This window comes from Rhizophagus irregularis, chromosome 19 (genome assembly GCF_026210795.1).
Source record: "Rhizophagus irregularis chromosome 19, complete sequence".
Taxonomy (NCBI): domain Eukaryota; kingdom Fungi; phylum Glomeromycota; class Glomeromycetes; order Glomerales; family Glomeraceae; genus Rhizophagus; species Rhizophagus irregularis.
In genome coordinates, this window is record NC_089447.1 from 4,134,557 (window position 1) to 4,148,630 (window position 14,074).

The window sequence follows — 14,074 nt, forward strand, 5'->3', positions numbered from 1 at the left end:
CCAAGTTTCTGAAATACCACAAATGTGAATATTTTGATTTTCCAACATGTCTAACAAATATTGTTGTTTGTCGGATTTTAGTGATTTGAGATTTATTGTTGCTACTTTAAGAGAGGAAGTATTGATAGAAAATGTAGATACATTAGGAAGAGGGGTTGAATTATTATTATTATTATTAACGTTCATTATAACACACTGATAAAAGAAAGTAGATACATAAAAAGGAATTGTTAAGGAAGGAGTGACAAATTAAAATTCGCCACCGGTTTCGTTGTCATGAGTAGATGGATCATAGTCCATTTCTTGTTCCTCATCATCATCACCTCTATCGATGAGATCAGGTAAAGATCCAAAGCCCATGTAGTTAATAAATTTATCGAGTTTGCTGGACATGAGTGACATCGAGCTGTTGATTTCGGATTGTTGTTTGATAATGTCATTATTATCAGAGCCAGAACTAGAAAATTCAACATCAGTATAAGTACGTTTGGCGGAAGAAGTTGAGTTTTCAACGGAAATAGGATTGTGAGGAGCCGGAGCAGTTTGTTTTATTGTTTGTAAGGTAACTGGAGTAGGGACAGAAAGAACAGGTTTTGACTAACAGGGGAGTGAGAGACAGATTTGTTTTTAATTCTATCATCCACTTTCCTGTTAAGAGCGGTCACTTCAGCTTGGAGACCTTTAAACATTGATTGGAGTTCAGTCATCATTTGGCGAACTTGGTGAAGTTGAGCATCGACTAATTGATTATCATGCATAGAACCACCACTAGCAGTACCATTTTGAAGATTGGGATTAGGCGTACGGTTATATCCATTGTTATTCCTAGGACGACCTTGATTTTTATCTTTGACTGCATCAGCAAAGGATTTCTTTTTAGATTGTTGACGATTACCTCTATGTTAGGCAGGTTTGAAACAATTGTATATTTCTTGTTTTGATTAATTTGTTGCAAACGATCATTACAGCTTTTTGCTAAATGGTCAGGGTTACCACAAAAATTACAACATTGGGCATCAGGAGAAGTCCAATAAAGTGGTTTGCTTTTGTATGAATGGTGAGTTTGAGCTGCCTTAATTATGTCCTCTTCAGTTAAAAAATTGACATAAGCATAGTTAAAGGTGCGATAATTTTTGGCATTCCTTGGAAGAAAACAAGAACGTGCATTAATAGATTTGAGATATTCCATTAAATCTCTAGCATTGGTATTCCTGGAAAGTCCTATTAATTTAAAACAATGTAGTTGTCTATTTTCTTGTTCATTTTTGGGTAAAGTCAAGGGAAGAACCCTAACAGCGTCCTCATAAATGAAATGTGACCAAGCATTTTCAGTAAAATAAGTTAATGCTGCAGTCGAATCAAATTGAATATATGCATTCTGGTATAAACCTTTGGTTACCAAGGATAGTTTTACAATATTGCCGAAATTGCTGAAAGCAGCACGAACATCAGCACCTTTTCTATATAAAGGAATATCAATGACCTGGATGGTACAATTTTTTGCTGCGACCTTTTTGTCTTCAGTTTTATCTGGTTTGATAGTAGTAAATAAAGTAAAGGTAGGCGCAGAAGCACCTTCTTTTTGCGAGTTAGTTAATGGCGCAGTATCTCTTTTGAGTGCATCATCAACGTCAGACTGTGCACTGAAATGGACGCAAACGTAGGATTTTCTGGCCACGTTACGTACTGAAGCAGTAGCAACGCTATTGGTACTGAAAAATCAGGTAGATAGACAAACTGTACAGTACGATCAGCTGAACTGTACGGTACGATTAATTATAATAAAATCCATACAGTACAGTACAGCACTTATATATATATATATACATATAAGTCTTGTATTGTACCGTACAGTTAAATTGTAACAAATTTCGTACAGTACAATTGTAAAAATAAATGATTATCACGTGATTCTTATATTAAATTCACAATTAAAAAAGTTCTTTATTAATAAAATTATAAATAAATAAATAGTTATATTAACTGTTAACGTGCGCAAATATTTTTATTATTGTCATTGGAAAATTACTTTATTTTACTTCGAACATGCTGCACTCTCTATAAAAGTAATTGAAAATCATGTTGAAAAAAATTATAAACCTAAGAGTTTGTTTCTTTTCTCAAGCAGTGCAATTTCCCTTTCAAGCTCATCATTTGCCTGCTTTCGAATAGCTAGTGTTTCTTGCGCCAAAGTATTAACTTTTCTTTGTTGATCAAAACATGGATCTCCGTTTGATTCAATAATTTCAATAGTATCATTTTCCTTATTATGAGAATTACTTTTTTGTTTTTTTACTGTACTCAAGGATGAAGTTTGTTTACATTTACGCTTTTTTGCTAAAATAATTAAAATACAAATTATTATGTTAAATATATTTTAAAAATAATTAAAATAATTAATTATACTTACCCGCTCTTTTCTCAGCTTGAATTGATCGTGCCAATTCAGATTTATCTCTATAAGAATCAGGAATATTATATTTTTCATAGACATTTCCACTTTCCCACTGTCGTTTATCAAAGTTACATCCTCTAAAAAAAAGGAATTTTAATAAATATTTAATAAGTTTTATATACAAACAAATAAAAAGTTTTACCTAACAATTCTGGCAAGAAGTGATAAATTACGTCCATCATGATTTACGTTTACATGTGCACTTTCTCCCACATTGGTATTATTTGGTGTTTGATTCCAAATAATATGATCCATTTTGGTAAATGCAATTGATATACCCGATAGTACCCATGAAACACGTTTATCTTTTACCCAAGCTATAAAAAAAATACTTTAATATTTGTTTGAATTTTGACGAAAAGTTAAATTTAATGATTACCTTCTGCTCTTAATTCGCCACTAGATTGTATTTTATCTAATACTATTAACACTTCTTCTTGTGTATCTAAAGTTGGTACTAAATACATAGCACTTCGAATTTCACTTGATATCTGCTTATTTTTGTCAATATTTCTAAATAAAAAAAAAATAAAATATGATTATAAATTAGTAATTAATTCAATTAGATTATAAAAAATTATTAATGCATCTAATTACCGCTTATAATGAACTTGGCAAAGTTTATATATATGTTGTAAATGCTCAACTGGCGTTAAATTTGGATACTTTGAATTTAAATATCGACCTAAACCTAATTAAATATTAAATTTTATTAATACCTATACTCAAATAATTCGAATTTATACTGTAGTTTAGCTTACCTAAAGCTTGCCCTTTGTGTTGATCTGCGATAATACATCCCAAACCCCTTCCATGAATATGATAAAAATTAAATATATCACCCGTATCTTTTTCTATGCAATTAAACAAGTCTTCAAATAGGGTTTGATACGCATCAGCCGTCTCAATATTTGTAAATATTCGTGCAAAAGTTAAAGCTATATATATTTTTAAAGCAATTAAATTAAAATTATAAAAAATTAAATAAATTAAAGTAAATAAAATTTAACTCACTTTTTTGTATTCGTGATACATATGCTGATACTTCTCATTCATTTGTAACACCATGAATTCTTTTGAATGCCATATCAATTTCAAAATATGTCAATTCAGGAATTGCTTTAAGTTGTTGCTTTGTAGCACATACAACAATATATTGGCCACTATCAAGAAATCCTGTAAAATAAATTAAATTAAATATAAAAAATTAAATTACGATTAAAAAAGTGATATAAACGTATTACGCGTAATACAATTTACTTACGAATTGATCAAATATATAGATCTTCACTTTTTTCATGTTTCATAAATTCATGTGTAACTCCCAAGATATTTTGTCCATATGGATATTGTGAACGTCGAGTTTTGCCAATATAATAATCAATTTTAGATTGATTATTCAATGATGGATGTAATTCACTTAATTGTTTTCCATTTAAGTAGTTTTGAATCATTGTTCCTATTTATTTTATATTATTTTAATTAGCTTATATAAATAATTATGATTTATATTTGTGTAATTTAACTTACCAGTTAAAAACTTTCTTCTTGTTAAATCAAGAGTATGTTCATTATTGATTATATTTTGAAGTTGATTTTTAATATTATATGGGGTTTTATAAGGTGGTGGAGGTGGATGATTATGTTTTCCCACCGATACAGTTGCAATAAATGGGCATTCCTTTAAATTTTCTGGAATTATATGATAGAATGTAACTGGACATGCACTAGCCTTCTTACTCACAGATCCTTTAACAATTCGATTTTTGACTTTATGCAAAAATGCTATTGAAACAATAATTATTAATTATTTTAGATAACAAAAAGAATACAGTTATTAATTAATTTACTTACGACATTCATCAGATCGTGCAATATTAGGTCGTACCATAAAACACTCATCTACCGTATTAACTTCATCGTTCTGCAATTTAAATATTAAATTAATTTATTTATTTTAAAAATATATGTATAACACAGCAAAAAAATATTTATAAAAATAAATTTGAACTAAAATTTTTGTGCGAAAAAAATCAAATTACATAAAAAATCATTTTCTATCGAATTTAGAATTAAAATCCACTATGCTAATTGCCAAATTTAGTTAAAAACATTTTTGTATAAAATTACTTTTTAGTGAAACGGATCACCAGATTTTTACCTTAAAATCGATACCATAAGGATGATAGGAATATTCACTAAACATCGTTTCTAATAATTCCAGATCAACATTATTTGGAATTGTTAAATATTGGTGTTTTTCTTTTAGTTTCCAATTAGTACATCCAATAAACTTTTTTTTTGATGTTATTAAACCAGCCACCTGAAAATATTATAAATTTTAGATAATTAAATAATAATAATTATAATTTTAAAAGAACTTATTATATAATTTATACGTACTTGATTAAATTCACATAATTTTGGTATACCGTTACATTTTACTCCATTTTGATCAATATATTCACAATGACATTCATATGCTTTAGCGAACACACTACAAAATAAATTGGTTATTTTATGAACTTTAATATATTATTATATAGTATTTATAAATTAAAATAAATATATGAATTACTAACCAAAGAGTTGTTTTCTCATGAAATTTTTCATTGGCGTCAAATATATTTTTGAAAAAGGATTTAGAAAAATCCACAGATGTATGACCAACATCTAATTCTTTGGACGCAAATTCACATACTTTAATACTAAGGCAATTACGTTGTTCCTTGGATACTCTGATTCCAGGAAAAAAATCACAATTTTGTACTTTGCGAATTGTACCATTGCCTCCATATGAATATTGAATATTATTCATAGCAAACGCTTTTTGTGCTTCATTCTCATCCCAACCTGATACATTATAAATACTTGCGAAACCAGTTTCAGATGTATTAGGATATTCTTGAAATTCTAAATAATAGTGAACCTCAGATGCCGTTAAATTTCTACCAAATTTAGCAGTATTTTGGGTAGGCCACTATTGAATATATAAAATATAGAAATAATAATTAATAAATATAAAGTTTAATTTAAAAAATTATTTTGGTAATTTTAATGGTACTAAATACAAGGATAAATGCTAATTTTAGCATTAGAAACATATTTCTAAGGAATTTATTCGTGTAAAATATCTGTTATACAAAAAATAAATACTAAAATTGGTTTATTGTGGCACTTTCCGAAATTGACCACCTGCTGAAACAACTATTTTGACCTTTTCAGCATGTTTAGCCCAGGTTATATACCTCTTCGATAATTTCTTTATTGACTTCGGTAGAAATTTCTGCCATTTTTGTTGTAAGATTTATATGTATAAAGTCTTTGTTGACTTTTAGACGTGTTTCTTTAACGTGTTTCTTTGGGAGAGTGAGAAAAAAAAAAAAGTCTGATCATAGATCGTTATGTTGTACAAGTGTTATACTGTACACTGTACTAAAATTTTATTGTTACATAAATGATCGTACAACCACAAATGTACAGTACAGTTCAGCTGATCGTACTGTACAGTTTATATATATACTCTGAAAAATCTCCTAATGTGAGTTTTCTTGTCAGAGGCACTTTTGTCTTTAACCGTATCTGCAGGAGTTGCAATAACCAGATTAGGCAAGATCAGAATAGGATCTACTGGTACTACGGGGATTGTTCTTTGTTGAACAGATGTAGATGCAAGATCAATGGGTTGATCCATTTCCATATCGGTAGGTGCAGATCCACCAGATTGGGCAGTAGAACATGACGCGTCTGCAGTTTCAATTTGCTGCTGCGGATTTTTGAGCGAAACGTCCAAGGTTAAAGGAGTATTGGCAATATCGCTGGTGCCAGGGGGAAGCACATAAGCTAAGGTTGCTTGTCTAAACCTCTTCAAAATCCTACGATTAGTTTCGTCAAAATTTTACTATAGATTTATTATAGTTTCGGCAGAGTTTCGGCAGTTTCGGCATTTATAATAAGTTTTAGCAGTTTCGCTATTCTCCAAAGTTTCGCCAGTTTTTTAATATAACTTTAATATAGTTTCGGCAGAATTTCGCTTTTCGGCGAAACGCCATCTTGCCTAAACCCCTAGGTTTCGGCAAGCAACCTTAACATAAGCGTCTTTAATAATGCTTTTATCAATCTCAGTCGAAGTAGGCTGAGCTGGTTTCTGTAAAGTGTAAGGCTCAGAAGAGACCTTGGATTTCTTGTTCGTATGCTTGCTGGAGGAAGCAGAACGAAGAGTTGAGTTATGGTTGTCAATAATAACGACAGGCTATTGAGCCATTTTTTTTGAAGTTTTGCTGTTTGACATAGTCGCTAGTCCGAAGCTTTGACTAAAAATTTACTAAAAAGTAAGGTAGAAAGTACGTATAAAGGTTTTAGAAAGTTCAAACTTTTGCTCCACTTTTGGTCAAAAAAGCAACGAAAAAGAGTCAATTCTCAATTCTGAAAGGTTTTGGCCAATCAAATCAAATGCCGAAAATGCCGAAATTAGGCCAAAACTCGGTCTTAATTTTGGCCAAAATTAAAATTCGGCCGAAATTATGACATTGTGTCACATGACGTTACACAAATTTCCAAAAAAGGAAATTTTGTTTTCCAGTAAAATCGGAGAAATGTGTCGCACAAAGGTTACACAAATATCCATAAAAGGAAATTTACATGTCGATCATTATGCCGGCCAGAATTATAGTATTAATGTTGGCCAATAATTTCGACCAAATTTCGGCTTTTTGGTAAAAGTTTCGGCATTGTATAATTTCAGCAAATTTACTTTTAATTGCCTAAACTTTCAATTTTAAAAAAGTTTCGGTCTTGGCCTAAACTACTTGATTTTGGCAAGCAATATTAGTCCAGCTGCCTACTCAAAGACCTAACGAGATGCCCGAAGACAATTTGTTGCGGTCTTAGCTGGTATTCCTAAGAATATCAAAGAAGCTAACCAAGTTTCTGTTAACAGGGCGGACATCCCCATATTATCACGAAATTGCTGATTATTTTGCCGATCACTTGTCCAATATTATCACATAAAAAAATACCATTGAATTAGTTTTTTCACAAATTCTACATAATAATGTAAAAAATTTCAATTTTATTTACTTTATTTTATTTATTGTTAATAAATTAGTTCTTAAAATAATTCATAAAAAATTTGTCAAATATCAGACATATATTAATTTTACAATAATTGTAAACATTTATTTAATGATAACTTTTGGGTTATCAAAAATTATCCAGGTTTATTTTAGCCATTGATTCTTGAATACCTAAATAATATACTGTAAAAGTTTCAAGTTTCGCCCAAAGATCTGTGGCTTCACCCGAAGCTTCAAAGTCACGTTAGCAGATGATCGGCATATATATAGCATATATATTAATTATTGAAATTTGACGTAAAATCTAACTTTGGAAACACATCTTATTTTGCCACAATACTTTTATATTAATTTATTGATAAATGAAACTATTAAATAAAATAATTTAACATAAATTGTCAGAACATTTATTGCTTGGAATAAAGCTTCAAATTTAACATGATATCACTTATATCATGATCGGCAAGTGATCGACATTGTGATATAATACATGTCCGCCCTGTTGTTTCTACTAAAGCAATAAACATTCCTTTATTTTTCACTTCTTATAAACCCAAACCTTATATTTATATGAATTTTTATTCTCAAGCTACACTTGATTCAGCTCTAGAATTAACTGTCTCATTCAAAAACCGTGGTCTTACCTGGCACTTCCCTGATCAAGTTAAAGATCTTTGCCATCACTGGTCGAAATAGTCCAAATCGGCTAGAAATCAGATGTCCGATTTTAGGCTGAATTTGGTGATAAAGATAGCCAAATTATCAATCCAAAAAAAGTTCCGATTGGCAGGCCGATCGATGCCGATCAGAATGTCAGAATTATATCCAAATTGTTTAGTAATTTTTGATCCGAATTGTTTAAAAAATATTTTCTGATCAAGATAAATTTTGTCTGAATTATAGCAATTTTAGTTTGAATTTTGTCTGAATTATGGCAAATTTTAGATGATTTTTTTCAAATTTTGTCTGAATTTTGTCTGAATTTTAGATTGAATGTGGATGATTTTTCCAAATTTAGTTTTAATTTTATTCAATTTTATTAGACATTTTAAATTACATTGTTATTAAAAATTATATATTCTTTAATTAATATGTTTACCTTTCTAATCTAAAACACACCTATGCTATATTAATACCTATAATAAATCATTCTAAACTTGCTATTTTTAACCTAAAGAATAAAAAACAAAAAGAATTAATAAAAAATTAAGCAAAAAACTCACCAACAATTTACATTTCGAAACTCACCTTTAAATTACTTCTATAGCTCCTATACCAAAATCTTGCGTACCAAATATTCGCCATATTTCCATTAATATATCCAAATACTCTCGTTAATAGACATGAAGGCTGGTCGCCTAAAAAAAAGAGTAAAATGAAACGTTAGTAAAAAATGCTTCGTTAAATGAATTAATTGAAAGTAATAACTAGTAAAAAATATTCCTCACTAAACTTCCGACTAGTCATCCAAATATCGAAGAACCGGCCATCTATAAATAGAAAAAAATGATACGTTAGAAACGTTTCATTAAGAAATTATTTATTCAAAAAAACTCTATTCGGTGTTCTGGACAAAAAAAAAATGAGAAAAATGAATGTTATCTAACGTTCATTATAAAAAAAATTAAAATATTCGAAGTTTTACCTTCGAAATTCCATCTGGAAGAACCAAAAACTTACAAAAAACCAAATGAAACGTTATTAACGTTTCATGTTAAATAAAAACAATATTTTTGAAGTTACCTTCAAATGGAGTCTGGGACCCGTATCTTCCTTTACGTTCTGGACTTACAAAAAAATAAGAACGAACATTAGTTAACGTTTGTCAAATAAACACAAATAAACAAAAAAAAAACTTTTTTTCGAAGTTTCACCTTTGAAATACCGTCCGGGAAGTTGAAAACCTAAAATAAAAGAAAATCAAAACGTTAGTCAACGTTTCATTCAAATAAAATAACAAAAAAAAAATTGGAATTTCGAAAAGGTACCTTCGAAATTCCATCCAAATTATACATGCTGCCCAAATTATTTTGGGATGCCATAATTATAATTTGGGATGCTATAATTCATTCGGTTTATATATAATTTACTATGTAAAGTGCTAAAATAATTTGGGATGCCATAATTGAATTTGGGATTTTACTTATAATTACGGCAGTCCAAAATAATTTGGGTGGCATGTATAATCCAGATATCCAAAAAACCTAAAAAAAAAAGAAAATCGAAACGTTAATCAATGTTTCGTTCAAATAAAAAAAAGAAAAAATGCAGAATTTTGAAGAGATACCTTTGAAATTCCATCCAGACATATGGAAATCGGAAAGTTGAAAATCTAAAATAAAAGAAAATCGAAATATTAGTCAACGTTTCGTTCAAATAAATAAACAAAAAAAAATCAGAATTTCAAAGAGGTACCTTCGAAATTCCATCCAGATATCCGAAAAACCTAAAAAAAAAAGAAAATCGAAACATTAGTCAACATTTCGTTCAAATAAAAAAGAAAAAATGCATAATTTCGAAAAGATACCTTCGAAATTCCATCCAGACATACGGAAACCAGAAAGCTGAAAACCTAAAATAAAAGAAAATCGAAATATTGTCAACATTTTGTTCAAATTAGTGCTCTGAAAAAAATCTGATCTGATCTGGGATCCGCAGATTTGATCTGAGTCAGATCAGTTCAGTTTTCAAAATTTTGATCCATAGATCAGATCAGATTTAAAAAAAATCTGATCCGATCAGATTCAGATCGGATCAGATCAAACATGAGAAAATCTGATCTGATCTGAACAGATTTTGGATCAGATTTTTTTTTAAATTTTAAAAAAAATTCATTTTTTTAAAAACCCTTTCCTGGATGAACGGACGCTGGACGACCAAGATTTAAAAGAACGAACTAGGTAAGTTCATTTCTTTTTTTGTTATTTTTACTTAAGGGAACTTAATTAATGGTTCCCTTCTTTTTTATTAGAAAGCCTGGATGAACGAAGCCTAACGACCAGGATTTAAAAAAAAAGAACGAACCTATGGTAAGTTCGTTCTTTTTTTTAAGGTTTTTTTTATTTTTTATTTAAGAGAACGTAATTAACGTTCCCTTTCTTTTTTTTTAGGAAACCTGGACGTGGACGAAGTCATTAACAACCAGGATTTAAAAAAAGAATGAACTATGGTAAGTTCATTTCTTTTTTTAAGTTTTTTTTTATTTTTACTTAAGGAAACGTAATTAACGTTTCCTTAGGAAACCTGGACGTGGACGAGGCCATTAATGACTAGGATTTAAAAAAAGAACGAACTATGGTAAGTTCATTTCTTTTTTTAAGTTTTTTTTTTTAATTTACTTAAGGGAACGTAATTAACGTTTCCTTTCTATTTTTTTTAGGAAACCTGAACGTGGACGAGACTATTAACGACCAGGATTTAAAAAAAGAACAAACTATAGTAAGTTCATTTCTTTTTTTAAGTTTTTTTTTATTTTTACTTAAGGGAACGTAATTAATGTTTCCTTTCTTTTTTTTTTAGGAAACCTGGACGAACGAAGTCGTTAAGACGTTAACGACCAGGATTTAAAAAAAAGAACGAACTATGGTAAGTTCGTTTCTTTTTTTAAGTTTTTTTTTAATTTACTTAAGGGAACGTAATTAACGTTCCCTTTCTTTTTTTTAGAAAACCTGGACGTGGACGAGGCCATTAACAACTAGGATTTAAAAAAAGAACGAACTATGGTAAATTCGTTTCTTTTTTTAAGTTTTTTTTTTATTTTTACTCAAGGGAACGTAATTAATGTTCCCTTTCTTTTTTTTTTAGGAAACCTGGACGAACGAAGTCGTTAAGACGTTAATGACCAGGATTTAAAAAAAGAACGAACTATGGTAAGTTCGTTTCTTTTTTTAAGTTTTTTTTTTATTTTACTTAAGGGAACGTAATTAACGTTCCCTTTCTTTTTTTTTAGGAAACCTGGACGTGGACGAAGTCGTTAATAACCAGGATTTAAAAAAAAATGAACTATGGTAAGTTTTTTTCTTTTTTTAAGTTTTTTTTTTAATTTACTTAAGGGAACGTAATTAATGTTCCCTTTCTTTTTTTTTTAGGAAACCTGGACGCGAGATGAAGCTGAACGACCAGGATTTAAAAGAACGAACTATGGTAAGTTTGTTTTTTTATTTTTATTTTTATTTTTTTACTTTAAGGGCGTTCGCCTCGAAACTTTTTTTAAATTTTTTTTTTTTTAATTTCTATTAGGAAACGTTACTAATGTTTCCTATAATATTTTTGTAGAACCTTCGGCATATTCGATTTTGGGAAAACGAAATGGTAAGTTTCGAAGCGTTCGCTTCGAAACTTTTAATATTTTTTTTTTTATTTTTTAGGAACCGTTTCTAACGCTTCCTATACTTCTTTTTAGGACTTTCGGCGTATTTGACTGTGGAAAAGAAAGGGTAAGTTTCGAGGCGTTTACCTTGAAACATCTTTAAAGAAATTTATTTTTTAATTTCTTTTTAGGAAACATTACTAACGTTTCCTATATTTTTCTTTTGTAGGATCTTTTGGCGCGCTTGACTTGGAATTCGGAAACTTTTTTAAATTATTTTTTTTTTTCATTTCTATTAGGAAACGTTACTAATGTTTCCATAATTTTTTTTTTTGTAGTACTTTCGACATATTCGATTTTGGAGGAAACGGAATGGTAAGTTTCGAGCTGTTCGTCTCGAAACTTTTTTTAAAAAATTTTTTATTAGGAAACGTTCTAACTGAACGTCTCCTTTATTTTTTGTAGGTTCAAGAATATCTGGTATTGGATACGGGTCCTGTAACGGTAAGTTTCGTATGTTTCGTTATGAAACTTCCGTTGTTTTTTTGTTTTTTTTTTATAAATTAGGAAATATTTATTAACATTTCCTTTTTCTTTTTCTTTTATTTAGGTATACAATAGAATCCATTCCAAATTCCAATTTTGAAACCAGGATCCTAGAAATTGTTGGAAACCGGCGAAATAATTGGATCGATCAATCAATGAGTGTGTTCAATAATACATCAATTGCATGAAGGGAAATTGTAAAAATGCAAAGAAGCGATTTGTATAGTATTGTTACATGAGATCGATTGATAATAGTTAAGCAAAGAAGCTTTAGCGCTGTCGGTGATACTGGTAAAGTACGGGAATCCTGGCAACGATCGATACATCAGAATCCCAGGCCAGTTTTTGAAACGTATCATTAATTAGAAATGGTGAACTAATGTATCTCTTGTTTTTTTTTGTAGGTTTCAGATCGGGAATATGCTGGAAACGCTTATAATGTGAGTTTCACAATGTATTGTGAAATAATCACTTTTTCATTTTAATTAGAAACGTTAGCTAACGTTTCTATTTTACTTTCTTTTGTAGGTTTCGAATCCGGAATGCGTTGGGAATTCTTGAACTATAAGTTTCGCAACATTCAGTTGCGAAACGAATTATTTTATTATTTTTTTTTAATTAGTTCCACCTTCAATTGAATGGTAAGTTTCGAATTTTGAAACGAAACTTATTTTATTTTATTATTATTATTATTAATGTTTTTTTTTCTTTTTTTTTATAGGGTTTCAAATAGAATTTTTATGATTCCGAAGCAAAATATTAAATATCAGAGATGATGAATTGTGATATTAGACTTCTTTGATTAGTGCGATTTATTCCAACAATCTACAAAAATCAGTGAAAACGATTATCCAGCAAAAGGGCTTTAAATCAGGTACCTGGATATTGGTACTTCTGAAAACTTAATTTTTTTATTTTATTATATATAGATTTACATTAGATATTTACATTAGTTAAATAATTAGATAATTTAATATAAATAATGCTAAATAAATACACTTTTAAATGCGTTTTTCAACTAAAATATACATGTAAATAAATGTATTTTTTAATACTATATGTTTATTGTACAATATAAATAAACTAACACATGATACGCGTTGGTTAACATTAATTTGCCATTTTTTTACGCGTATTTTGATAGTGTCGGTCATTATAGGGTTAGTTTTTCTACATTTTTAAGGCATTAAACAACACTAGTGTCAATTGGCATTAATTAACACTAGTATACACCACCCAAAATCTTACTGATGTATATTGAGCGGTGTATCTAGTAATTTTGAATAGTTGATACTTTTAAAATGTCAGTTCTTCTACTCTAATAATTTGTAAGTTCATTTCACATTTCCTGCGTGCTATATCTATTGCTTTTATCTGAATTTCCCACTAAATTAATTTGCAAAATAATTTCCCAAAATGTATTAGTAGATTTCACTGGTTTGGAGATGAATTATGAATTAAATTTATTATATTAAACAAAAATATGTATTTAAACTACATACATACCACGAGTATTTTTTGAGTTTAACCATACTTTATCCATATTATATCTCTCATCTTTATGACAATTGCAATCAATTGCAATATAGATAAAAGTAATTGGAAGTTGCGGCATTTATAAAGCTACAAATTTCCAATTACCTGAAAGAAATAATTCAATAGGCCAAATTGTATTATTTAAATTTTTGT

At 29.2% G+C, this 14,074-nt stretch overlaps 4 protein-coding genes across 4 annotated transcripts; 1 reads left to right on the forward strand and 3 right to left on the reverse strand.

The window, feature by feature from the left end:
- Positions 1 to 249: 249 nt before the first annotated feature.
- Positions 250 to 5,748, reverse strand: OCT59_011461 (uncharacterized protein; the record flags this gene model as incomplete). The annotated part of the gene is made up of 17 exons (XM_066136519.1): positions 250 to 597; positions 666 to 853; positions 967 to 1,703; positions 2,030 to 2,058; positions 2,329 to 2,337; positions 2,411 to 2,457; positions 2,835 to 2,968; positions 3,053 to 3,146; positions 3,217 to 3,263; positions 3,603 to 3,631; positions 4,200 to 4,240; positions 4,310 to 4,379; positions 4,617 to 4,778; positions 4,859 to 4,952; positions 5,038 to 5,051; positions 5,385 to 5,435; positions 5,704 to 5,748. The coding sequence occupies 17 exons, from the start codon at positions 5,746 to 5,748 to the stop codon at positions 250 to 252; spliced, it is 2,139 nt and encodes a 712-aa protein (XP_066001131.1).
- A 218-nt stretch (positions 5,749 to 5,966) lies between these two features.
- On the reverse strand, positions 5,967 to 6,547 carry OCT59_011462 (uncharacterized protein; the record flags this gene model as incomplete). Its single annotated transcript, XM_066136521.1, has 2 exons — positions 5,967 to 6,330; positions 6,540 to 6,547. 2 exons carry the CDS (start codon positions 6,545 to 6,547, stop codon positions 5,967 to 5,969), a joined length of 372 nt encoding a protein of 123 aa, XP_066001132.1.
- Positions 6,548 to 8,659: 2,112 nt separating this feature from the next.
- Positions 8,660 to 10,136, reverse strand: OCT59_011463 (uncharacterized protein; the record flags this gene model as incomplete). Its single annotated transcript, XM_066136522.1, has 8 exons — positions 8,660 to 8,701; positions 8,779 to 8,888; positions 8,979 to 9,020; positions 9,274 to 9,317; positions 9,405 to 9,434; positions 9,818 to 9,862; positions 9,946 to 9,976; positions 10,058 to 10,136. 8 exons carry the CDS (start codon positions 10,134 to 10,136, stop codon positions 8,660 to 8,662), a joined length of 423 nt encoding a protein of 140 aa, XP_066001133.1.
- A 1,260-nt stretch (positions 10,137 to 11,396) lies between these two features.
- Positions 11,397 to 12,946, forward strand: OCT59_011464 (uncharacterized protein; the record flags this gene model as incomplete). The annotated part of the gene is made up of 8 exons (XM_066136523.1): positions 11,397 to 11,399; positions 11,619 to 11,673; positions 11,770 to 11,841; positions 11,933 to 11,966; positions 12,178 to 12,214; positions 12,305 to 12,343; positions 12,790 to 12,825; positions 12,914 to 12,946. 8 exons carry the CDS (start codon positions 11,397 to 11,399, stop codon positions 12,944 to 12,946), a joined length of 309 nt encoding a protein of 102 aa, XP_066001134.1.
- Positions 12,947 to 14,074: the final 1,128 nt, after the last annotated feature.